At 45.6% G+C, this 26,672-nt stretch overlaps 1 protein-coding gene across 1 annotated transcript in view; it reads right to left on the bottom strand.

Annotated features, from left to right (window-relative positions):
- Positions 1-13,477: 13,477 nt before the first annotated feature.
- LOC133253001 (chloride intracellular channel protein 6-like) overlaps positions 13,478-26,672 on the bottom strand; it is a 100,449-nt gene continuing 87,254 nt past the window's right edge. Inside the window, exons 2-3 of the mRNA XM_061426106.1 lie at positions 24,008-24,178; positions 13,478-13,837 (exon numbers count right to left, since the gene is read on the bottom strand). Of these exons, the coding sequence (XP_061282090.1) occupies positions 13,676-13,837; positions 24,008-24,178 (333 nt within the window). The 3' untranslated portion in view covers positions 13,478-13,675. The remainder of the gene's footprint in view (positions 13,838-24,007; positions 24,179-26,672) is intronic.

The following is a 26,672-nucleotide window of genomic DNA, read 5'->3' as shown; positions in this document are numbered from 1 at the left end:
GACACCACAGTTCACCTCTGCAGAGCTAAAGCAGTCATTGAGACAAGGCTCTCCTGGAAGTGCCCTGTTGATTACTCTGTTTACTAAATCTCTACTGGCTTCTGTTTTGCATTTGTATTTTCTGCACAACAAAGAATATACTGTTCTTTCCTAAGATCCCTTGATTAAGAACCCAAGTGTTGAGTAATCTTGCTGCTCCCACCCATTCTAAACCCTTTTTCTGGTCCTTGACTCATCTACTCCAGCTACCCTTTCCATACCACTTATGAAGATGGGAATCTGAAATCCTCATCTTTGTGATCTTGCGGTACACACGTGGATCTGTATCAATGCGTGAATGTGTGCTAAGTCACTCCAGGGGCGTCCGACTCTTTGTGACCCCATGGATGGTAGCCTGCCAGGCTCCTCTGTCCATGGAATTCTCCAGGCAAGAGTACTGGAGTGGGTTGCCATTTTCTTCTCCGGGGGTTCTTCCCAACCCAGGGATCGAACTTGCATGTCTTATTCTCCTGCATTGGCAGGCAGGTTCTTTACCACTAGTGCCACCTGGGAAGCCCAGAGACCTCTACATCAGTCTTGTTAAGTTAGTGGTCCCTGCAAGGTAGCACTTCAAATAATACTTGTGTCATCACATTTCAAAAAGTCTCCTCTTTAAAAATGGAAATGGATCTTTAAACATCTCAGAAATACCAAGTAGAACCTCTTGAATAGGAAAGTTGTATCCCTGAAATTTGGGGTGACATTGATAGGTGATCTAACCCGTATGCTCTGCCAGACAGGGCCACCTAAGATGTCTTTGAGAGATGAGATGCTTCCTTTGTCGAGATCACCTGGGCGAGCTCTCACACCCCCTCCATTGCAATCACTGCCATTTCTAGAGATTGTTACTCTTGGAAGCGTTTGACACAGAGGAGGCAAATCTCTGCTGTGTTCATGGAGAGCATTTCTGGGGTCTGGTCCTGATGACACAGTGGGAAGATGTTTCTCCTGAAAGACTACATTCTCAGGGAAGCCCAGGGGCCTCAAAAGATGCATTTATTAGTAAAGATAGAAATCATTTTGTCTATGCAGGCATATTGTGGTTGAAACTGTATATTCATCTCTTACCAGGGAAACTGCTTTTATCTCATTTGATATGACTGAATCAGATAACTGCTGAGAACAGAATCAACATGCCTTGATGGTTTGTACTGAATCTTTCTCCAAAGGAGAAAAAAAAATCATTCTGTTCCTAGAACATGAAAATACAAGAATGAATAGTTAAAAGCTTTTAAATTTATTTTTTGTTTGTTTGTTTTTTTGTTTTTTTAAATTGTGACACCGTGTTATTTGACACCTCTCACGAGGAGATGATCCCCTAGGGCAAACAAACGAACTAACCCAAACTTGGAAACTGTCACCTTCCAGCTCTTCCCACAGTGAGATAGTCATGATTCAGTGGCTTCTTATGAATGCAGGAGACACAAGTTTGATCCCTGGGTTGGGAAGACCCTTGGTAGAAGGCCATGACAACCCACTCCAGTATTCTTGCCTGGAAAATTCTATGGACAGAGGAGACTGGTGGGCTACAGTCCATGGGGTTGCAAAGAGTCAGACACACCTGAGTGACTAACACTTTCACTTTTCTTTGTTGTGAAAGTCATAGCTACACAGGCCGAATGAAGACTGCATGCTGTAGAGAATCTGAGCATTTTACTGCTAAAAGCACCTGGAGATAACAGAGGCCAGGTTCCTCTCTAGACCTGAGGACCAGGGTTCCAGCCCCGCAAGCTCTGGTCCGTGACCCTCCAGTGGGCAAGAAGAGCTCCTTTAATTCTGTGTGCACACAAGCCCAGAGTTACACTTGTACCTCACTGCCCAACTCAGCATTCCTATCTTGTCAGAGATTTCACTTTCCTGGGGCTTCAAGTCCATGGGCCCATGACTCCCAAATATCTTACAAAACGCATGAGAGAAAGCAAACCATTTCCTCACATCTCTTGTCACTGGAAAGTTAGCCTGTCTTGGAGAATCCCTGAGACGCACAGACAATAACACCTGTATCAAGATGCAAAACCATTCAGCAGTCACCCACAAATAACACAGGATGAAACTCCAGGAGAACAGAGAAGAAGGGCATCTTTTGTTCTGCTTTGCCACACTCGGTGCAGCTTCTCTCAGACCCTTTGCTTCTTTCTAAAGATAGCTTCTCCTACCACAGGAGAAACGGGGGCCTTTTTACCCCCATCCTTATTTTTCATCTTAACAACTGGCTTTTGGACTGAATGCAGAGTGGGGATGGGGAGGGAAGCTCTCTGCCTCATACGTGGGACGCTTGGTCACCTGTACACCATGGAGCAAAACCGTAACAAAGCCCTGCATTGACCAGCAGCAGAGGACTCTTTTCCTCCTGCTCCACCCCGTCTCCCCACCCTTTGGCGAGAGCCTCGGTAAATAGGCACATTTGCTGCCAGGACTCAAAGTCAACAAACTCCTGCTTTGTCAGAGGAACCTGGGAATCAAGTCAGAGCACTTCACGGAAATGCCAAACCTCCTTGTTCCCCGGGTGCCGAAGACTAACAATTAGAAGTGAAAGTGTCTCAGGGCAGCCTGCCAAGAACACAGGCAGCAGACGCTTGGTGCTATGGTGTGACACCCATACCGGCCGTCTCAGCTGACCTCAGCCCGTGGGTTTTGTATGGTGAGGCAGACTTCCTATGGCGTGGCCATTACAGATGGCCCCAAACTCATCTGGAACTGGAGAATCCAAAGATGGCCCCGAGGATCCCCAGACCTTGGTGTCCCTGCCCAACGTAACCACCTGGTCCTGGACAGGACCTGTGATATGATGGAATATCACCCCTGTGGTTGGATTACATTAGAAGGCAATGACAAAAGGATTTTGCATGTTTCATCGGACCTTCTTGTCATTTTAACTAGGGACATATCCTCTGTGGGCCTGACTTCATCAGTTGATTGTAATTCCAAAGGAGAGTATTCTGGGTGGGCCTGACCTAATCAGATGAGCCTTTTAAAAAGGGACTGGAGGTCAGGGATAGAAGACGTCAGAGAGACATGAAACAGCAGAGACATTCTTCTATTGGCCGTGAGGCAAACTGGCACCTTAAGGAGAGGGCGTTGTGACTGAAGAACCCACTCTTGTGACTGCAAGGAACCAAATTCTGCCAACAGCCAGTATCTTAGACATGAACCCTGAGCCTCAGAGAAGAGTCATAGCCCCAGCTGACACCTAGATTCCAACCTGTGAAACCCTGAGCCAAGAATCCAGCTATGCTTTGCCTGGACCCTTGATCCGTGGAACCAATGAGACGATAAATGTATGCTGTGTTAAACCCTGCGTGTGTGTGCATGCTTAGTTGCTCAGTCATGTCCAACTCTGTACAACGCTTTGGGCTGTAGCCCACCAGACTCCTCTGTCCATGGAATTTTTCATGCAAGAATGCTGGAATCGGTTACCATTTTCCTTCTCTAGGGGATCTTCCCAGTCCAAGGATTGAACCCACATCTCCTGTGTCTCCTGCCTTGCAGGCAGATTCTCTACCCACTGAGCCATCAGTTAAGCCCTGAAGACTGTGCTAATTGTTAGGTTGCCAAAAGACTAATAGAGCAGGCCCCCCACATCAGTGGGTTCAATCCATGGTTGGTTGAATCTACCGATATGAAACCTTCAGATATGGAGGGACAACTCTACAATGCCTTTTTATGTAAGGAACTTGAGCATCTGAGATTTCCATACCTGTGGGATTTCTGGAACCCATCCCCTGCCCCACTCGTAGATACCAAAAGATGGGTATACATCATCCTAGGAACTGCAGAAAGAGCCTGTGCTCACATTTTCACCATCATTTCTCCATTTCCATGTTTCCTGTTCCCACTTTTCCCTGTCAAGGTGAGTGTTCAAATTCAGGGCTTGTTTTACATGTGAGCAAAGCAGAGTGATGCATGTTGGGGGCTGGGAGGGGGATGGAGAGTGCTCCTCCAGTCTCTACACCTGGCTGCCTGGGTTATTGAAGGTCTGCTGCACCCTGTGGAAGGCATTCTGAGAAAAGGAAACTTATCAGACCCCTTGCGGGGATTAATCTTTCCTTCATATTATAGGAGCATATGATTGCTAAAAAAGAAAAAAGTGAAGTTGCTCAGTCATGTCCAACTCTTTGTGACCCTATGGACTGTTGCCCACCAGGCTCCTCTCTCCATAGGGATTCTCCAGGCAAGAATACTGGAGCGGGTTGCCATTCCCTTCTCCAGGGATCTTCCCGATCCAAGGATCGAACCCAGGTCTCCCACACTGCAGGCAGACTCTTTACCTTCTGAGCCACAAGGGAACCCTGATTGCTAATAGATACTTGCAATTGCTGTGTTCAGTCTCTCAGTCGTGTGCAACTCTTTGTGACCCCATGAACTGTAGCCTGCCAGGCTCCTCTGTCCATGGGATTTTCCAGGCAACAATTCTGGAGCAGACAGCCATTTTCTCCTTTTGGGGATCTTCCTGACCCAGGAATCGAACCCACATCTCCTGCATCGCAGGCAGATTCCTTACCAGCTGAGCTATTTGGGAAGCCAAATGCAATTGCAAGATATTGCTAATTTAGTCAGACCACACAGGTATCTTAAATTTGGGGAATGGCTACACCAGAAAGCAATTGTTCACCAAAAATCCCTATAAAGCAAGAAGCTAAATGGATCTGAACTTGAAACCCAGATTTGGAGCAAAGGCTGTAGGGAGCATGACAGTGGTCTGAGCTGGGAGGCAGTTCCCAAGCATTATAACTGGAACTTAACCGCCTTTCTGGCTCAGGGTTTACAACTCAATAGTTGGAAAAGACCTGGAAGATTATGTCATCCAATCCCTGCCTTTGGCAGATGAGGAAACAGAGGTGCTGGGAGGTTAAATGCCTTTCCCAAAGTCCACATCCAGAAGCAGCAGGGGCAGGACCAAAACTCAGGACTTTCAACAATTTCCCATCTTGTCACCTCTGCTGTAGAGCAAAATGACCATGGTGTTGCCTGTTGGTTAAATCACCATCTCTCTCAAATAGACCCAGCTCTGCCTGCACAAAGGTCCATCTAGTCAAAGCTATGGTTTTTCCAGTGGTCATGTATGGATGCGAGAGTTGGACCGTAAAGAAAGCTGAGCACCGAAGCCTTGATGTTTTTGAACTGTGGTGTTGGAGAAGACTCTTGAGAGTCCCTTGGACTGCAAGAAGATCAAACCAGTGAATTCTATAGGATTCACTATAGGATCCTAAAGGAAATCAGTCCTGAATATTCATTGGAAGGACTGATGCTGAAGCTGAAGCTCCAATATTTTGGCCGTATGATGCAAAGAGGTGACTCATTGGAAAAGACCCTGGGAAAAATTGAAGGCCGAAGGAGAAGGGGACAACAGAAGCTGAGATTGGTGGCATCACCGACTCGATGGACATGAGTGTGAGCAAGATCCAGGAGTTGGTGATGGACAGAGAAGCCTGGAGTGCTGCAGTCCATGGGGTTGCAGAGAGTCGGACACGACTGAACGGCTGAACTGCACTGCACTGTCTGTACCTGGCCCTCTCCCTCAGCTGGGAGAGTGACATCAGCTCTCCTGAGAAGCCCAACTGCCTCTCTGCTTAGCTGTGCCATCAGATTTAGAGTCGCTAAGCCATGACCACATGGCTCAGCCATTCTGAGATCCAAAACTCACCAGGTGGATAGGTTTCCTGTGGCTGTAGTCAGAGTACTGCCGAGTGGGTGGCTTAGAAGAGCGGATGGAAATTTACTCTTACTGCTCTGGAGGCTGAAAATCTGAGATCGAAGTGTGGGCAGAGCCATGCTCCCTCTGAAGGTTTTATGGGGAGACACCTCCTTGCCTCTTCTGGCTTCTGGGGTCTCCAGCTATCTTTGATGACCCCCAGCTTGTTGCAAGCCCTCTACAGCATCTTCCTCCATCTTCACATGGCCTCTTCCCTTTGTGAATGTCTCTGCATCTTCTCCTCTTAAAATAACATTAGCCACTTTGGATTTAGGGCCCTTCCTAATCCAATATGACCTCATCATAATGTAAGTAATTATATCTACAAAGAATCTATTTCCAAGTAAGTTCAAGTTATGAGATCCTGAGTGGACCAGTTTGGAGAGGTCACCATTTAACCACTGGGTGAATAGTATACTGGGCTTCCCTTGTAGCTCAGCTGGTAAAGAATCCATCTGCAATGCAGGAGACTGGGTTCGATTCCTGGGTTGGAAAGATCCCCTGGAGAAGGGAAAGGCTACCCACTCCAGTATTCTGGCCTGGAGGATTCCATGGATTGTATAGTCCATGTGGTTGCAAAGAGTTGGACACCACTGAGCGACTTTCAGTTTCACTTTTCGTGTGGCTGGCTCAGCCAACTGTCCTGAGTGTAGAGCATACACTACTCTATTGAGTATGGACAACCCCCTCCATTCCTTCTACCCCTCACCGCCCACCCCCCAGGACTGTGTAACCCAGGACCCAAACATTGACAATAAATGCTGGAAATAACTTCAGAGAGCATCTGACCTGTGGCTGTTAATCCCTGTTGCATAAGAGAATCTTCCCAAGAGAGCTTTGAAAACGCCAATGTCCAAGCCCAAACCCAGAGATTCTGATTCTGTTGATCTGAGGCATGCTTTAGACATTTATAATGATCAAGGCTAGTCAGTTGATTCTAAAATGCAGTAAAGGTTGAAACCCATCAATCAAGCCCACCACTTAATTTTCAGATGAGAAACTTGAGGCAGACAAACTTCAGCCACTCCCCACTGCTTCCCATTCCCATCCATTCATTGCTACCACCCAGCTTCTGATTCTCTGACTGGAACGTCTCGCTCTATCCAAATGGTACAAGGCCCCCAGAGTTGACAGAACAACGTCACCATGGTGGCCAGCATGCCCCACTCATGATAGTGCATGTGTGCATGCTAAGTCTCTTCAGTCGTGTCAGACTCTTTCTCTTTTTGACCCTATGGACTATAGTCCACCAGACTCCTCTGTCCATGGAATTCTCCAGGCAAGAATACTGGAGTGGGTTGCCATGCCCTCCTCCAAGGGATCTTTCCAAACCAGAAATTGAACTCACATCTCTTTTGTCTCCTGTGATGGCAGGTGGGTTCTTTACCACTAGCGCCACCTGGAAGAGAAGGCAGTAAAGCCCCTCAAGGACCATGAGGCAAGATGGAAGCCACCTTGCTGTGGTCACCATCTCCTCCTCAATTTCCGATGCACACCCATGACCTATGGAACCACAAACTGGCCCAGGCTTTGTAAAGTGCTCCCCAAACGCACTTGGTCACTGTTACATCATTCGTGGTGGCATCGCCTCAGGAACCTGGGAGAGTGTGCACATTGCCCACTCAGCCATTTGGTTCCTATTACACGTGTTCTTAGGCATCTTTCTGGTGCTGTTCTATTTTGTCATTATCACTGCACAGTTTATAAAAGCAAGGCACATTTTTCTTACTTCTTTTTAATTTTTGTGTATTCTGGTATCACACCCAATACAACAAATTCTTTTTTCCCTTGATTTAGTCAGAAAAAAAAAAGCCAAAATATGCACCAAAATGGCCTGCTCAACACCTGAACCACCACCAAATAACCCTTAGATTTTCTTTCAAACAGCACTCTCTTTTGGGACCAGTGAGCTGCAAACAAATAAAAGTTGAACAATTATGATGGAGGCAAGACAGATCCTGTTGCTCTGTCTCTCCTAGAATTCTAGGCGCCTCCCTAATCCATTTCTCTTTCCTCTTGGCTCCAATCTTTAGAGAGCCCAAGATCAGTAGGAAAAGGAACCCCACAAACAGGCCTCTACACCTCCACCTTGTCAAAGGTTTAAAAAACAAGAAGCAAATAACCTTGGTAGAATAACTTGTGTGATTCTTTTGCTTCTTTTAAGTGTAGTCCACACTGTTGGGATATTATGTGCAAGTGTTTCAAAGACTCCTATGTACCGGTCAAATACTTTGGCATATGGTATGACCAGAAACAGGGCTTCCCAGGTGGCGAGAGTGGTAAAGAACCTGCCTGCCAATGCAGGAGACATAAGACATGCAGGTTTGATCCCAGGGTTGGGAAGATCTCCTGGAGGACAGCATGGCAACCCACTCCAGTATCCTTGCCTGGAGAATTCCATAGACAGAGGAGCCTGGCAAGCTGCAGTCCTAGGGTCGCACAGAGTTGGACACAACTGAATCGACTTAGCACACGTGCACACAACCAGAAACAGCCGGATTGGATACCACTGCCCGGGGCTCAGCACAGGTCTGGGCTCTGGGCCTCTCCCCAAGGCCACAAACCTCAACCCTGGGCATTTTGTGTGTGTGAAATTCGCCCAGTCATGTCCGACTCTTTGTGACCCATGGATTGTCGCCTGCCAGGCTCCTGTGTCCATGGAATTCTCCAGGCCAGAATATTAGAGTGGGTTTCCATGCCCTCCTCCAGGGGATCTTCCCAACCCAGGGATCAAGCCCAGGTCTCCTGCATTGCAGGCAGATGCTTTACAGTCTGAGCTACCAGGGAAGCGCTAGCTGCAGCTAAACTCAGTTTTTGTGTCAGTTTCGTGGGCTTCCAGAAAAAATTCAGAACTATAACGTGAACAAACATCCTCTAACTGATCTACCTTAAGCAGCCAGGGTTTTGTGAATTACATGTTCTTAGGATGATGCACACCTTGGTTCTCTTAACTGTAAAAGAAAGATTTTTTTTTTTTTCCAAAGCCTAATAGTGAACCACTGGAGGTGGGGAAGGAGAAATGGGCGGAATGTTGCCAAGAGTGTGTTTCTGGTAAGTGATTGAAGGAGGAGAGGAAGGAGCCTGGACCTCACCTTACAGGTTGTGTGTGTGTGTGTGCACACGCACATATGTGGGGACATGAGTACCGGGTGAGTGTGTGTGACTGTATTGAATGAGTATGCTTGTGTGTGTCTATGGGGATGTGTGTGAATGTGTTAGTGTGTTTGTGTTGCAGGATGGAGGATCCCTTCCAGGGCCTGAGAGTGGGCTCTCGTTTGCATTTCTGAGTCTAACACTCAGAAATGAATTGTCCAAAGAGAACACATGTGCTGACTAAGCACGAGATTTTATTGGGAAGGCGTGCTCCAATGGAGAGCAGCAGGATAGGGGGACCCAGGAAAACTGCTCTGCCACATGACTCACAGTCTTGGATTTTATGGTGATAGGATTAGTTTCTGGGTTGTCTTTGGCCAATCATTCTTACTCAGAGTCCTTGCTCGTGGTGCACACATTGTTCAGCCAAGATGGACGCCAGCAAAAAGGATTCTGGGAGGTGGTCAGACATGTGGTGTCTCCTTTTGACCTTGCCTGAATTCTTCCAATTGGTGGTGGCTTGTTAGTTCTGTGTTCCTCACCAGGACCTCCTGTGATAAAATATCTCAAGCAGATGGTTACTGTGGTACCTGGCCAAGGTGGGCGGTTACAGTCAGTGTTTCTTCTAACATTTGAACATGTGTGAAAGAGTTCTGTGACCATGTTGTCAGTGTGTGTGTGTGTGTGTGTGTGTGTGTGTGAATGTATGTGAGTGTGTATGTGAGTGTGTATGATGTAGAATATGCATTTGTGTCTGTCAGGGCTTGGGCATACACTCAACTTCTGGGGATAGTCCCGTAGTTCACAGGTAACCTGTTGAGACCTCTGGTCTCAGAAGGTTCAGTCCTGGGCTAAATCCTATCATTGCATCCCGGTTTGCTGGACCATGCTCAGAAAGTACACCTTTGTGGCACTCACATTCTTTTTCAGCCTACACTTGGAGATTCTGTGTTCAGAAGTAAAGCTAATTTTTTTCTGAACTGTCCAGTCTCTGATCAGATCAGATCAGTCGCTCAGTCGTGTCCTACTCTTTGCAACCCCATGAATCGCAGCACGTCAGGCCTCCCTGTCCATCACCAACTCCCGGAGTTCACTCAGACTCACGTCCATCAAGTCAGCGATGCCATCCAGCCATCTCATCCTCTGTCGTCCCCTTCTCCTCCTGCCCCCAATCCCTCCCAGCATCAGTCTTTTCCAATGAGTCCAGCCTCTAGGGGAACTAAAAGCAAGAACAGAATCTCCTTAGAGCAAGAACCTTCCCAGGATGACCCTCAAAGGAGGGCTGCTCTCACAACTTGTATTTGCATCCCTAGTGACAGATGGTAGAGTCTGCCTGCGATGCAGAAGACCTGTGTTTGATCCCTGGGTGGGGAAGATCACCTGGAAAAGGGAATTGCAACCCACTCCAGTATTCTTGCCTGGAGAATTCCATGGACAGAGGAGACTGGCAGCCTATAGTCCATGGGGTCACAGAGTTGGACATGACTGAGCGACTAACACACACATATGGTATGTTTGGAAGAACAAATGCATTTTGTTTTAAAAAAAACCATGCCTGGAGAAGACTTTAAGGCAAGTGAACAACCCTGGAATATTTTTCACCTGCCTGCACACGAATAGCTTTTGAGGGGCCTTCGAAGGGGGTGTGGGGGTGGGGTCCCTGAGAGGGGAGAGTGCCAGGAACCAGATTTCCTACAACTATACTTAAAACTGGAGCCATCTGCAAGGCCTATATTTCAGCCACCTGGGCAAGGACAGGTCACTTGTGTTTTTTCAGACCTCTTTAAGGCTCCGTTAAAATGTCTTTGTGGGTCACAATTCTAATACAGATAATTTTTAATTTAACTACTGATAACCAGTCAATCCTAAAGGAAGTCAACCCTGAACATTCATTGGAAGGTCTGATGCTGAAGCTCCAATATTTTGGCCACCTGATTCAAAGATCTGACTCATTGGAAAAGATCCTGATGCTGGAAAAGACTGAGGCAGGAGAAGGAGGGGACGACAGAGGATGAGATGGTTGGATGGCATCATCAACTCAATGGACATGAGCTTGAGCAAGCTCTGGGAGTTGATGGACAGGGGAGCCTGGTGTGCTGCAGCCTGTGGGGTCATAGATTCAGACATGACTTAGTGACTGAACAACAGCACTACTTTCTAGTTTAAAGTTGCTCTTGCAATTTTACTATTATTATTTCTTTGACCGCACTGCCTGAGGGATGCCAGTTGCCCAACCAGGGATGGAATCTGCACTCCCTGCAGTGAAAGCACAGAGTGTTAATCACTGGACCACCAGGAAGTCCCACTCTCATCATTTTAAAGGAAGCCCATTTCCATTCACTTTCTCAGTGGGGGTCCCCCTTCAAAGTTCTGTAAGTATTAACTCCTATTCCATCTTATTATTATTACTTTGGCTGTGCTGTGTCTTTGTTGAGGTGCATGCGCTTCTCCAGTTGTGTCACTCAGGTTCAGTAGTTGTGGTGAGTGGGTCTAGTTGCCTGGCAACTTGTGGGATCTTAGCTTCCCAACCAGGGATCAAACCCCTGTCCCGTCTATTGGAAGGCAGACTCTTAACCACTGGACCAGCAGGGAAATCCCATCTACCTTTTTATTTTAAAGAGAAGTGTAATGTAGGGTTATCCCTAGAATGATGTGGGTCAGGGTCATGTTAGTGGTGTGTGTCCTGGGGCAAATCACATCCTGTGACTTACTCCCCATCTTTTCCCATCAGGCAAAGATCGGGTGAAGCAATACACACACACACACACACACACACACACACACACACACACAGTCTCAGTGGAAGATGCAAAGTAAAATGAAGAAAAATTAAATATATTGGTTCCAGATAAATATTTTCATAATTTGTTTAATTTGTAAGGCACAAAGGGTTTATGTAGATTGTTTTAACCTCTAAAAATACGAACTTGGCACTAATAATGTCAGGTAGTCAATTCATTTACTAAGTTTAATGTAACATGGTAAAACTCATCTTCGGAATCTGACCCCTAAACAGATATGAAACAGGAATCACGGCGAAACATGGCAGATACAACTTCCTAAAATAAATGGCTAACTAAGCAAGTGGAGGGCTGGGGTTTGGCTGCCCCTGGTTAAACCATAACATCCAGTAAGAGGAAAGAGAAAGTGGCCACCCTTTGAAGTGCTTTGCTCCTCTTAGAAGACATCTTTTTCTAAATCCCAGAAATCTCAGAATGTTAATGCATCTTCCTTTTTTTCCAAATGAATCGCCCAGTGAGCAGGTGTATACTTTTTTCCTAACGAGTTTTTAACATCTATCACATGCTGCCTCCAACTCCACAAGCGAGTTTTCTGGAAGGTGTGTGCCAATGTCAAATGGACACCGCCTGGCTGGTGACGCTGGAGCCCTGGGAGTCTAGATGAGCGTGGGGAATCTTCCATTCTGTCCCCCAAGCCTTGAGTAGGAACCCAGCCCCCCCACACAGCTACTGCTGTGAGGCTGGCTCAGGAGTGGGGGAGGGGAAGTCAGATGAACCAGAACACTCTTTTGACTCAGTACTTTCCACTTCCTCCCCAGCTTGCCTATTTACCAGAACTGCCCAAGAGGAGTCACCAAGAATTTAATCTCCCTGGATTTTCCCTGCCTGACCTCAAAATGACGCTAGAGAGAGCAGAGAAACAGCAGGACCCAGGCTACCCCAACACAACATCATGGTGGAAGAGTTGGGTGTGACGCCATCTTAAGAATCGAGATGTGCTTGGTCTATGTTGCAACAGGGGGCAGGGAGGTTCTGAAACACAGATGACGTTCAGAGTCCTCCTGCAGGTGTAGTGTCTGAGAGGGAGGGAGCAAGAGAAGGCCCCCCCAAAAGGAAGCCAGAAGGAGAAACACAGAAAGGCACTCTCCTCCATGCCTTCCCTGGAACCAGGGGCAGAGGCATCATGGAGGCAGGAACACAGCTTCCAGTCGAGCTGCCCGCCCCGCCCCCCACAGTTTCCGGTCCCGCTGGTCTTCGCAGGTCCCTGCGTCTCTGTGGACCCTGAGGTTATCCATCCCTCTGAAACTTGGCTACAAGCGCCCTCTTGAGCTCTGTGGTGCCAAATCTTTTTGTTTTAGGTCCTCTAGGGCTGACCAACAAGGTATTACCAAGGCGGGGACGGTGGGAGGGAGGGGGTCCCTTCACCAGTCCTTGAAAATAAACTAACACAATACCACAGAGGCAGGAAATTATATGTGATTTGAATGCATATGTGTGAAAGAGTCTGAACACTTGGAACATACTCACCAATACATTATCAGCAGTTATCTAAGTGTAGCGAAATTCTAGGTGACTTTTGTCTTTCTTTTTTTATACCTTCTGACTTCGTTTCAAATATTAAAACAAGCGAGTATCACTTTGTAATTATAAAAATAATTTTGTTTTAAAAAAGTTAAACTACCATTTTAGAGCAGAAGGCTATGCATGATTATGAAAACTATCACAGAAAAACACATTTTTTAAAAAGATAAAGGAGGTTAATAATAGATAAGGCTTGAATCCAAGCATTATTTGCTTTGAAACTTAAACTGCAAAACTCATGCCCTAAATATCATGGATTACAAGGTCCTGGAATGCCAAAGATATAAATGAGCATAAACCAGACAATTGGAGTGTATAACAACTGGTATTATTCAGATACACAAGTGAGCTGACAAATTACAAGGCTAGGAATAATTTCCTGTTGAGTGGATCATGCTATGGTATCCACATTACTAAAGTAGGAGCATTATTTTGCAAAGGATGGTTACTGGGAAGGAAAGGCAAAGGAGACACTCTTTCCATAGTCTAGCTCACACAGCTGAGAAAGGAAACAGAAAACAGTCTGGCTTCACTTCATTCTTTTGGCAACATCTGAATATGCGTGTTCAATCTCCTGGTCAGCGGGACATGTGTTTGTGAATTCATCCCGAGCATACGCATTGTTCAAGTACCTCCAGATGCCAGTCATTTCAGAAGGAAATTCAAAATCTCTGTATCTCTTGGCCATGATCTGAAAACGAAGAGGAAACAGTCAGAAAGGGAAAACCCACAAACGTAGGCAGTTACATCAGACAATCCATTCTTCTGAAGCGTGTAATATATTCTTTCTCAAGTTCCCATGTCGTCCTACAGCCATTCAAGCTGCCCAAATTGCAATATGAGTTTGCAGGGGGCATACTGAGCATGGGACTCAAAACAGAGGTGCTACACAACCATGCCCACCCATTCATCACAGATAGTCCTCGTGACCCACTGGCATGAATTTGCTTTATTGTCTAGTCGCTCAGTCATGTCCAGCTCTTTTGTGACCCCGTGGACTGTAGCCCACCTCTGTCCATGAGATTTCCCTGGCAATAATACTGGAGTGGGCCACTATTTCCTTCTTCAGGGGATCTTCTTTACCCAAGGATTGAACCCAAATCTCCTGTGCAGATTCTTTACCATCTGAGCCACCAGGGAAGCCCTGAGCTTGCTCTGTAATCTGGTGGATTTCTCTTCGTCATTCTAGTAGTTTTCTCTCCCTGTGTTCTGCTGCTGGGTTATTTTGTGCCTAAAGATTCAGACGGCTCAGATGGTAAAGAGTCTGCCTGCAATTCAGGAGACCTGGGGTTCAATTCCTGGGTCAGGAAGATCCCCTGGAGAAAGACATGACAACTCACTCCAGTATTCTTGCCTAGAGAATCCCATGAGCAGAGGAGACAATCCATAGGATCCAGGTGTTGGAGAAGACTCTTGAGAGTCCCTTGGACTGCAAGGAGATCCAACCAGTCCATTCTGAAGGAGATCAGCCCTAGGTGTTCTTCAGAAGGAATGATGCTAAAGCTGAAACTCCAGTACTTTGGCTACCTCATGCGAAGAGTTGACTCATTGGAAAAGACTCTGATGCTGGGAGGCATTGGGGGCAGGAGGAGAAGGGGATGACAGAGGATGAGATGGCTGGAGTCGATCACTGACTCGATGGACGTGAGTCTCAGTGAACTCCGGGAGTTGGTGATGGACAGGGAGGCCTGGCATGCTGCGATTCATGGGGTTGCAAAGAGTCGGACATGACTGAGCAACTGATCTGATCTGAAGTGATTAACACTTTCATTTTCAAAGGTTCAGGCTGGATCTTTAGTTTAGATTGTGCCAGGATCACTTTGAAGTGCCCTCTTTTTCCTATTTGCTGAACCTCACCTCCTGAAACCCCAAGTACCTGGGTATGTTACACCTGTGGATTTCCATCATTCTGCCCCTGAAAGGATCATTTCACTGTGGGTCTACCGTGTGCAGAGAGCAGATTCATGAACTGAAAAATCCTTATTCTCAAGGAAACAGTGGATGTCTTCCCAGGTGCCTCAGAGGTTAAAGCATCTGCCTGCAATGTGGGAGACCTGGGTTCGATCCCTGGGTCAGGAAGATCCCCTGGAGAAGGAAATGGCAACCTGCTCCAGTATTCTTGCCTGGAGAATCCCATGGATGGAGGAACCTGGTGGGCTACAGTCCACGGGGTTGCAAAGAGTCGGACATGACTGAGCAACTTCACTTACTTACTTAAGGATGGGGTAGCTAAGAATGGATATCATGAAAACACAGTGGTGTGAGATGTCTCCTCTGGCTGGAGGGTGTCACTGGGAATTCATCACAAAGGAGGGTGTATACTCTTGTAGATGGTATGAGTTCCCTGGGGTTGCCTTAACAAAGCACTACAACTGTGGGTGGCTTGAAACAACAGAAATGTCTTCTCCCACACTCCTGGAGGCCCCAGAATCCAAGATCATGGTGTCAGCAGGGCCGGGCTCCCTCTGAAGCCTCCGGGGAAAGATCCGTTCCAGGTCTCTCCCTGTTTCTGGCTCATGGGAGCACAGCTCCAGTCTCCACCTGGAACTTTCCCTGTGTTGGTGTCTCTGGATCCAAATTCCTTTTTATAAGAACATCTGTCTTGTTGGATTAGGGGCCCATTCAGTTCAGTTCAGTTCAGTCGCTCAGTCATGTCCGACTCTTTGCCACCCCATGACTTGCAGCATGCCAGGCCTCCCTGTCCAACACCAACTCCTGGAGTTCACTCAGACTCATGTCCAGTGAGTCAGTGATGCCATCCAGCCATCTCATCCTCTGTCGTTCCCTTCTCCTCCTGCCCCCAATCCTTCCCAGCATCAGAATCTTTTCCAATGAGTCAACTCTTCGCATGAGGTGGCCAAAGTACTGGAGTTTCAGCTTTAGCATCATTCCTTCCAAAGAAATCCCAGGGCTGATCTCCTTCAGAATGGACTGGTTGGATCTCCTTGCAGTCCAAGGGACTCTCAAGAGTCTTCTCCAACACCACAGTTCAAAAGCATCAATTCTTCACCGCTCAGCCTTCTTCACAGTCCAACTCTCACATCCATACATGACCACTGGAAAAACCATAGCCTTGACTAGACGGACCTTTGTTGGCAAAGTAATGTCTCTGCTTTTGAATATGCTATCTAGGTTGGTCATAACTTTCCTTCCAAGGAGTAAGCGTCTTTTAATTTCATGGCTGCAGTCACCATCTGCAGTGATTTTGGAGCCCCCAAAAATAAAGTGTGACACTGTTTCCACTGTTTCCCCATCTATTTCCCATGAAGTGATGGGACCGGATGCCATGATCTTCGTTTTCTGAATGTTGAGCTTTAAGCCAACTTTTTCACTCTCCTCTTTCACTTTCATCAAGAGGCTTTTTAGTTCCTCTTCACTTTCTGTCATAAGGGTGGTGTTATCTGCATATCTGAGGTTATTGATATTTCTCCCGGCAATCTTGATTCCAGCTTGTGCTTCTTCCAGTCCAGCGTTTCTCATGATGTACTCTTCATATAAGTTAAATAAGCAGGGTGACAATATACAGCCTTGACGAACTCCTTTTCCTATTTGGAACCAGTCTGTTGTTCCATGTCCAGTTCTAACTGTTGCTTCCTGACCTGCATACAGATTTCTCAAGAGGTCAGGTGGTCTGGTATTCCCATCTCTTTCAGAATTTTCCACAGTTTCTTGTGATCCACACAGTCAAAAGCTTTGGCGTAGTCAATAAAACAGAAATAGATGTTTTTTCTGAACTCTCTAGCTTTTTCCATGATCCAGCAGATGTTGGCAATTTGATCTCTGGTTCCTCTGCCTTTTCTAAAACCAGTTTGAACATTGGGAAGTTCATGGTTCACGTATTGCTGAAGCCTGGCTTGGAGAATTTTGAGCATTACTTTACTAGCATGTGAGATGAGTGCAATTGTGTGGTAGTTTGAGCATTCTTTGGCATTGCCTTTCTTTGGGATTAGAATGAAAACTGACCTTTTCCAGTCCTGTGGCCACTGCTGAGTTTTCCAAATTTGCTGGCATATTGAGTGCAGCACTTTCACAGCATCATCTTTCAGGATTTGAAATAGTTCAACTGTAATTCCATCATCTCCACTAGCTTTGTTTGTAGTGATGCTTTCTAAGGCTCACTTGACATCACATTCCAGGATGTCTGGCTCTAGGTGAGTGGTCACACCATCATGATTATCTTGATCATGAAGATCTTTTTTGTACAGTTCTTCTGTGTATTCTTGCCACCTCTTCTTAGTATCTTCTGCTTCTGTTAGGTCCATACCATTTCTGTCCTTTATTGAGCCCATCTTTGCATGAAATGTTCCCTTGGTATCTCTAATTTTCTTGAAGAGATCTCTAGTCTTTCCCATTCTGTTGTTTTCCTCTATTTCTTTGCAATAGAGGAAAATTGGGGCCCGTTATACTGCTCCTAATCAATTAACATGATCTCATCTTGACTAATTACATCTGCAAAAACTCTATTTCCAAATAAGATCAGTTTTGAGATATCGGGAGTTAGGACTCGGGTCTAACTTATATACGAATTTGGGGGGACAAATACTTGGAAAGCTATGACAAACCTAGACAGCTTATTAAAAAGCAAAGACATCACTTTGCCAACAAATATGCATATAGTCAAAGCTATGGTTTTTCCATAAGTCATGTATGGATGTGAGAGTTGGACTGTAAAGAAAGCTGAGTGCCAAAGAACATATGCTTTTGGACTGTGGTGTTGGAGAAGACTCTTGAGAGTCCCTTGGACTGCAAGGAGATTCAATCAGGGAATCCAAAAGGAAATCAATCCTGAATATTCATTGAGAGGACTGATGCTAAAGTTCCAATACTTGGCCAAGTGATGCGAAGAGCTGACTCATTGGACAAGACCCTGATGCTGGGAAAGATTGAAATCAGGAGGAGAAGGGGACGACAGAGGATGAGATGGCTGGATGGCATCACCGACTCAATGGACATGAGTTTGAGTAAACTGCAGGAGACAGTGAAGGACAGGGAAGCCTGGCATGCTGCAGTCCATGGGGTCCCAAAGAGTTGGGCACTACTGAGCAACTGAACAACAATACTTGGAAGGACAGTATTTCCCATTATATTGGCTCCCGGGATGTTTGGACAACATGAACGTTGAATCTGTCACCAATTAGAAGATCTTCGGGACTTATTTCTCAGATTTTGGAAGCCGGGAGCTAATGATGCAGTAAGACAGGATCACATATCTTTTCATAGAGCCTCCTAAATAATTATCTTTTGATTGAATTCAATCTTACTAGAGATTAATGCCAAGACTCCTGCTTTTCTTTTGTTTGCATTTGCCTGCTTTTGCTTTACGCAAACATTCTGAGTAAATTTATTCCATGTGTGCCTCTCATAAATGTAAACTTGTTTTATATCCTATCTTATTAACGTAATACTTTGTTTCCCAACTTCCTGTAAACATTTTTGCATTCATGTATGTGTGTGTTTCCCTCTCTGGTGGTTTGGAAGGTTTATGGTCTGTTTTAGCTCTTGCAGTCGTTGTTGTTGCTTAGTTGCTAAGTTGTGTCTGACTCTTTGTGACTGCATGGACCTGCCAGGCTCCTCTGTTATGGGATTTCCCAGGCAAGAATACTGGAGTGGGTAGTGGTTTCCTATATAACTTTAAATAATAGGAATTCTTTATTTCTTGATTTATCAACTAGTCTTTGATTGACCTCTACTTACTCCTGGTAATAAGCAAGGATATTATTATACTTACACTTGTCTTCATTTCTGATCTATTATCTTCCTTCCAATGGTGTGAAAATCGAAGTTTACTATATCTGATTCAGTCCTGTGGCTCTAATTCCCACTGCTGTTGAGTTTTAGTTCTGGTTTCAGATCTACCACCAATCCTTTTATACCACACACCTTCTCTGTTCCTGGATTCTTATTTTATCATCCTTTTTTATTATGTCATCATATAGAAATTTTATTTTTACATTTGGCTCAGAGTGTTTATTGCATCAAGACCAGAAGCCTAGGTAAAAGCAACAATTTACTTGGATATAAAATTCTTACATCACACATCCTTTCCTATAATCCTTTAACTACTGCCTGTCCTGGGTCTTTGCTGTGGCATGCAGGCTTCTCTAGTTGCAGTGCATGGGCTTAGCTGCCCCAAAGCATGTGGGCTCTGAGTTCCCTGACCAGGCATCGAACCTGCGTCCCCTGCATTGGAAGGTAGATTCTTAATCACTGGGACACCAGGGAAGTTCCCAATCCTTTAACTGTTAAAACACTGTTTTCTGGCTTTTAATGTGATCCTAGAATCCTGCAGAGAAGGGAATGACAACCCACTCCAGTATTCTTTATTTTTTTAATTGAAGGATAATTGCTTTATAGAATTTTGTTGTTTTCTGTCAAACTTCAACATGAACCAGCCACAGGCATACATATATTCCCTCCCTTTTGAACCTCCCTCCCGTCTCCCTCCCCATCCCACTCCTCTCCATTGATACAGAGCCGCTGTTTGAGTTTCCTGGGCCACACAGCAAATTCCCGATGGCCATCTATTTTACATACAGTAATGTAAGTTTCCATGTTACTGTCTCCATACATCTCACCCTCTCCTCCCCTCTCCCTTGTCCATAAGTCTATTCTCTATGTCTGTTTCTCCATTGCTGCCTTGTAAATAAATTCTTCAGTACCATTTTTCTAGATTCTGTATATATGCATTAGAATATGATATTTATCTCTCTTCCTGACTTACTTCACTCTGTATAATAGGTTCTAGGTTCATCCACCTCATTAGAATGACTCAAATGCATTCCTTTTTATGGCTGAGTAATCTTCTATTGTGTGTATGTACCACAACTTCTTTATCCATTCATCTATCGATGGACAGCTAGGTTGCTTCCATGTTCTAGCTATTGTAAATAGTGCTGCAATGAACAATGGGATACATGTGTTTTTTAAAATTTTGGTTTCTTCAGGGTATATGTCTAGGAGTGGGATTGCTGGGTCATATGGTGGTTTTATTCCTAGTTTTTTAAGGAATCTCCTTACCATCTTCCATAGTGGCTGTATCAATTTGAATTCTCACCAACAGTGCAAGAGCGTTCCCTTTTGTCCATACCCTCTCTAGCATTTATTGCTTGTAGACTTTTTGGTGAGGGCCATTCTGACTGGTATGAGGTGATATCTTATTGTGGTTTTGATTTGCATTTCTCTAATAATGAGCGATGCTGAGCATCTTTTCATATTTTTGTTAGCCATCTGTATGTCTTCTTTGGAGAAATCTCTGTTTAGGTATTTTTCCCACTTTTTGACTGGGTTGTTTGTTTTTCTGGCATTGAGTTGTATGAGCTGCTTGTGTATTTTGGACATTAATCCTTTGTCAGTTGTTTCATTTGCTATTATTTTCTCCCATTCTGAGGGCTGTCTTTTCACCTTGCTTTTAGTTTCCTTTGCTGTGCAAAAGCTTTTAAGTTTAATCGGGTCCCACTTGTTTACTTTTGTTTTTATTTCTGATACTCTAGGAGGTGGGTCATAGAGGATCTTGCTTTGATTTATGTCATCACCATGCCAGTATTCTTGCCTGGAGAATTCAATGGACATGGGAGCCTGGCAGGCTATAGTCCAGGGGGTTGCAAAGAGTCAAACATGACCGAGCAACCAACACTTTCACCTCACTATAGAGACATATGAGGCTAGTCTAATTTCTCTGTTGTGTAGACGGCCTTACCTTTTATTATTATTACGATTATCATTATCATTGGGCATGCAAAGGGTTCTTTTTTATTGTCAAAGTTCAGTAATTTACCAGTTATATCATACATAGTGTATTGACTGTTCAGGACAATATTTTTCTAAACATGGATTGCTATTTAAAGTAATAGCAGATCATCATCCTTTAGTTCATTCAGATCATCCTTTAGTTCAAAACACTTTACCTTTGACTCTGCTTTTTCCTCTTTTTTTCTTTCTGGTTCTCTTGTTCCTGATTATGTGCACCTGGATTCTCTCTAATCACCTTTACCTCTTGCTTCTTCTCCATTCAATTTGAGAGAATTTCCTCAGGTTGTCCTAAAAATCCTTGATGAATTTCTGGAAAGTCATTTTCCACCTCTTGCTACTCCTAATACAACTTATAAACAATTTCTGAAATTGCTTTGTTTTTAAGTTTTATTTTTTTTCAGTTCTACCAGTTTCATTTTCATCCTCTTTGTGAGATTATATTTTTTGACACTTTGTGACTTGTCTTTGAGCCCTTTCTCCAAAGGTTTGTTTGCTATGCTGAGTAGCTCAGTCATGTCCAACTCTTTTGAGATCCCATGGACTATAGCCCACCAGGCTCCTCTGTCCATGGGATTTTTCACCCAAGAATACTGGAGTCGGTTGCTATTTCCTACTTCAGGGCATCTTCCCAACAAGGGATCAAACCCATGTGTCCTGTGTCTTCTGCCTTGCAGGTGGGTTTTTTACCCACTAAGCCATCAGGGAAGGAATCATGTTCTCTTTCATTTTTTTGAGGCTGTAGAGAAGCATCTGTCTGAAAAGTTCTTTGGTTTACTGGACCAATCTTAACCAGAGAGGTGTTTCTCATCTGCCTTTTTCTCTTTTGTTCTATTGAACCCTTCCCCTTCTTCTCTGTGATCATCTCTATCCACATAGAGGTCCCACTTGGATTCCTTTTGGTTACTAAACATCTTTTAATGGGCAGACCCGTTGGACTTACTATTTGCTTAAAAACAAGGTGGAGAGCATTGGGAGTAAGGCCAGGCAGCAGGAAGACCAATTTGGATATTTATTCTCAAACACCTGCTCATCAAGGGCCTTCCCTGGTGGCTCAAATGGTAAAGAATCTTCCTGCAATGCAGAAGACCCAGGTTCAACCCCTGGTCAGGAAGATCCCCTGGAGAAGGAAATGACAGCCCACTCTAGTATTCTTGCCTGGAGAATTCCATGAATGGAGGAGCCTGGTGGGCTAGAGTCCATGGGTCACAGAGTCAGACACAATTGAGTGACTAACCCTTTAACTTTTCCACCTGCTAATCAAACACTGCTCTATACTCTGCCCCAGGGACACATGAGAGTCAAGGTCAAAGTCAGGGTTAGTGCCTCCTCCACTCTGAGGATTAGGAGGAGGTCGCTGTGGCTAAAAGTGATGCTGAGGTCATCTACAGTCTCTCTTCTGAGTGATTCCAAGCTTATTTCTTTTCTCTGCTCAGCAGTCACAAAGCAGAATGCCTCTTTCCTTCTCTCCTCCCCTCCACCTCCCCTCCCTGTTCCTTTGGGTCAGAGGACAGTGGCAGAACACACAGGTGGCACCTCTGAACAGTTTCACCTTCAGCTCTGCCTCCACAGTGATCTCATCTCTGTAAAGCTGGTCCCTGCCTCTCTTGGCCCACTCCACGCTCTGTCCTCAAACAAAGAAGCCTGGCATGCTGCAGTCCATGGGGTCACAAAGAGTTGGACACAACCCAGTGACTGAACTGAACTAAAATGCTAAATAAATGCATTATTAGAACAAAAGGTCCTTGACTTGTATTTCCCTATGTCTTCTCTCCCATCACCCTATCCTTATACCAAGGACATAGTTCTGGACCTGGTATGATCTGAATAATAAGGATGCCTCCAAACAAGGGTTGGGCTTCTTCCTGGGGAATCTAGGGACACTGAGGACCAAAGGCATACCAACAGTGATAATGATACAACAACTAATAGCTGTGAGGGCCAGCCAGACTGGGGCACTTCAGAGAGCAGCCATAACTAAGGAGTCCAAGGGTGGGGCCATCTGCTTCTGAATTTCAGAGTCACCCCCAGAAATTCTGATTATATACATCAGGGGCTGGATTGAGGGGTTTACATTTCTAACACGGCTTCCCTGGTGGCTCAGCAATAAAGAAGCCATCTGCATTGCAGGAGATGTGGATTCAATCCCTGGGTCAGGAAAATCCCCTTGAGGAGGGCATGGTAACTCACTCCAGTAACCTTGTTGGGAAAATCCCATGGACAGGAGTCTGGGGAGCTGTAGTCCATGGGGTCGCAAAGAATCAGAGATGACTGGAGCCCCTGAGCAGGCACATTTTCTAAATTAGTAGGCACAATTCTTATGCCTACTAATGTTGTAGAACCACTGGCCTAGGGAATCTTTAAACCCTAATTATACATGGCCAGCGACTTTTATTTCATGTTTGATTACCTGGGAAAACAGGCTGCCATACATGGTCCAGCCGAGGAGCTGTGAGCTGCTCACCAGCTCTAAGGGTTCTGTGTTAAGAGCCAACCTCCTCCCTTATCCCAGGGTTAGGCTCACTCTTCCCATCACCAACAATTGACTCAATTCACTTTTTTCCCCCCAAGGTTGGCTCAGTTTTTCTGGTTGTTGTTTTTGTTTTTGGACTGCACTGCTCAGCTTGCAGGATCTTGGTTGCCCACCCAGGGATTGAACCCAGGCCACCCCAGCAAAAGCGCTGAGTCCCAACCATGGGACCACCACCAGGGAATTTCCCAAGTTCACATTTTAATCCTCGCAGATTCCAAACACCATCTCCCAGCCTGGAGTGTGAAACACCAGCTATAATCAATGTATTCCCTCAAGTTGCTTTCACATAGCTTGTCTTTAGGCTGTGGCAGTTAAGACTGGAAAAGAGAAGCTGTGAGGATGGAGGGATGGGAGCCAAGCTCTCATATACTTTATGAGAACCTCCAAGGAACATCTGAGAATAGCACCCACAGATCTCAAACTTGGGGCTTGGCTGCCGCAAACAGAAATGAGCTAGACTTTTAAATTCAAGAAACCCTGTTTTAGATTGTCTTGGCAAAAAAAAAAAAAACACAAGTCAAAACAAAATGAAACAAAGCCCCATTCATGTATTCAGCACCCGAGGTACAAGGAAGGACAAACCTTAATAATGTGGAGCTTGGGTAAGAGATTGCAGTCAGCCAGCATGAGCTCATTGCCATCCAGGAACTTCCTTCCAGAAACAGCAGCTTCCTCGGTGCTGTGGGCATCTACCTCATCCAGCAGGGGGCTGTTCAGATAGCTATCCAGCTTCTTCAGGCCTTTAACAGGTTCCTTTCATAAACTAAAATGGGAAAGCAGAAAACAACGAAGATGAGCCATGGAAGTCCACGTCTCCTCTGTCTTTGTTACTGTTCAGTCGCTCAGTTGTGTCTGACTCTTTATGACCCCGTGGACTGCAGCACACCAGGCTTCCCTGTCCTTCCCCATCTCCCAGAACTTGCTCAAACTCATGTCCATTGGGTCGATGATGCCATCCAATCATCTCATCCTCTGTCATCCCCTTCTCCTCCTGCCCTCCTCTCTCTAGATATCAAAAAAAAAAAAAAAAAGGAATTTGTCCCTTCCCTCCTGAGACATGGCCAGTGAGTGTTAAGAGAGTCAGGAAGGAGACAGGTGGGTTTATGAGATCTAAATAAAAGATTCACTTCTCCTTGGAAAATAATTCTGTCTACACAACACTGCTGCTTCTAGAACTCATTCATTTATTCAAAAATCCATATGGAGAAACTTTCATGGTGGGCATCACCGACTCAATGGACATGAGTTTGGGTAAACTCAGGAGTTGGTGGTGGACAGGGAGGCCTGGCGTGCTGCAGCCCATGGGGTCGCAAAGAGTCAGATGTGACTGAGTGACTGAACCGAACTGAATGGTTAAGACTTGTGCTTTCCAGGTGGGATGGGGTGGGAGGTGGGAGGGAGGCTCAAGAGGGAGGGTCGGGTGTAACCTATGGCTGATTCATGTTGATGTATGGCAAAAACCAACACAATATGGTAAAGCAATTATATTCCACTAAAAATAAATAAACTAAAAAAGGTTTTGCATTTCCAATTCAGAGTCAGGGAACTTAGATCCCACATGCCACACAATGTAACCAAAATTTTTTTTAATTAAAAATTAAAAAAAAATCTTTGTGAAAATCACATAATGAAGGAAGCACCAACAGAAGGTTCATTCACCCTGAATTCCATGGGAGAGCAAGGAATCACTGGTGGTGATGATTTTCTCCTAAAAATGTCCTTTTCTGGACAATCTCTAGAAAAGCACTCAGTCCCTGAAACCCATGTGCAGGCTCAGAGTGGGAGGTACTTTTTCCTTATTTCTATACACAGGTCCCTCCCCACTGTGCAGTGAGGCAGAATTCCCCACATCTCATAAGAAACCACACCAGAGGCGGAATGGAGGTCCATGGAGAAAACAGGAAGATGGGAGGGACTCTCTCGTTTGCATCCTTCTTGGTGTTTTTTATAAATGTTGAGAACTTGGCAAACACGTCATTTCTGGCAGAGTTAGATTCAGGGTGTTGGGTCCCCAGCTTAGGGTACCTTGAAAAGTTCAAAGTGAGAGTATCACAGATCAGCAATGTTTGAGTTGGGAGAATACAAAGCGGGAAGGGAAGAAATGACTTTCTCTGAGCAGATATAAAAATGAAAACTGCTCCTTAAATGTTTTCCTAATCTTTCCATCTTGAAAGTTGGGAGCAACACCATCCAGGAGTAAAGCACTGGATGGACCGTTTTCTTCCTGGGACGGAGGGCCCCCTAGCCTTGCTGGTCTTTGTTCTCTTCCTCCTGAAATAAAGATGATGAACTAGAGGGTTCCCTTAAGGCCCACCCTGCTGCAATGCTGTGTGTAACATATGCTCCCAACAGGCCAGCAGAAACAGGCCACCCACTTGACATCGGCCCACTTCCTCCCCACTTCCTGCCATCAAACCCTAATTGCCAAATGGCAGGTGCAGAGCAGCGAAATCCCAGCCACCTAGACTCAGGGCTTCTAATCTCACTGCGTTTCCTGTGGCACACCACAGGTACAGCTCAGGAGGTAAGCGCCATGGCCACAGAAAGCCAACACACAGTGTTGGAGCTTTAGAACTGTCTGTGAACGGGGAAAAGTGACAACCAAGTTGCCAACACTGGTTTTGACGAGGCCCACCTCGGGGGAGCCAGTTTCTCCTCTAAGAACTCCTCGATCTTACTCACGTCTGTCTTGACTTTACCATCAAGAGTCATGAAAGGTGGGTTGGTGCCAGGAGCCAAGTTCTGCAGGTCCGTGGGCTTCCTGGGCAGCGGGGGAGGGCAGTGCCAGGGTTGGGATCATTGCCAAGGCTTAACCACGTGCCCCCACCCATCCACACATACACACACCAGGGGAAGAGAAACCACCCTTGAGAATTTCAAAGGCAACTGGGAGTTTACAAACTGTCCTACTAGCAAGGAAAGTGTGGCCCTTTATCTGGAGACAGGGCTGAAAAGTTAACCCTCCCCAGCGTTATCAGCCAGGAGCGGGGCTCAGGCAGGCTCTGCAGGGGGTCACGGCTGACCAGTCACTGGGCGGGCAGCCTCCTCCCAGTTCCCCTCCTCCTCCTCCTTCCGGGTTACCTCTGACCCCATCCTGTAATGACTTCGTGGCCCACGTATGCCCTCTCCAATCCAGGGTCCTGACCCAGGGTGGACATGCCCAGGACAGGGCCCATGGGTCCTAGGAGTGTGCATCGTGTGCCTGTGTGTTTCTGTCTCTGTGTCTCCATCTGTGCGTGTCTATGTT

Source organism: Bos javanicus, chromosome 1, assembly GCF_032452875.1.
Source record: "Bos javanicus breed banteng chromosome 1, ARS-OSU_banteng_1.0, whole genome shotgun sequence".
NCBI lineage: Eukaryota > Metazoa > Chordata > Mammalia > Artiodactyla > Bovidae > Bos > Bos javanicus.
This window is presented reverse-complemented; position numbering and strand designations above follow the sequence as displayed.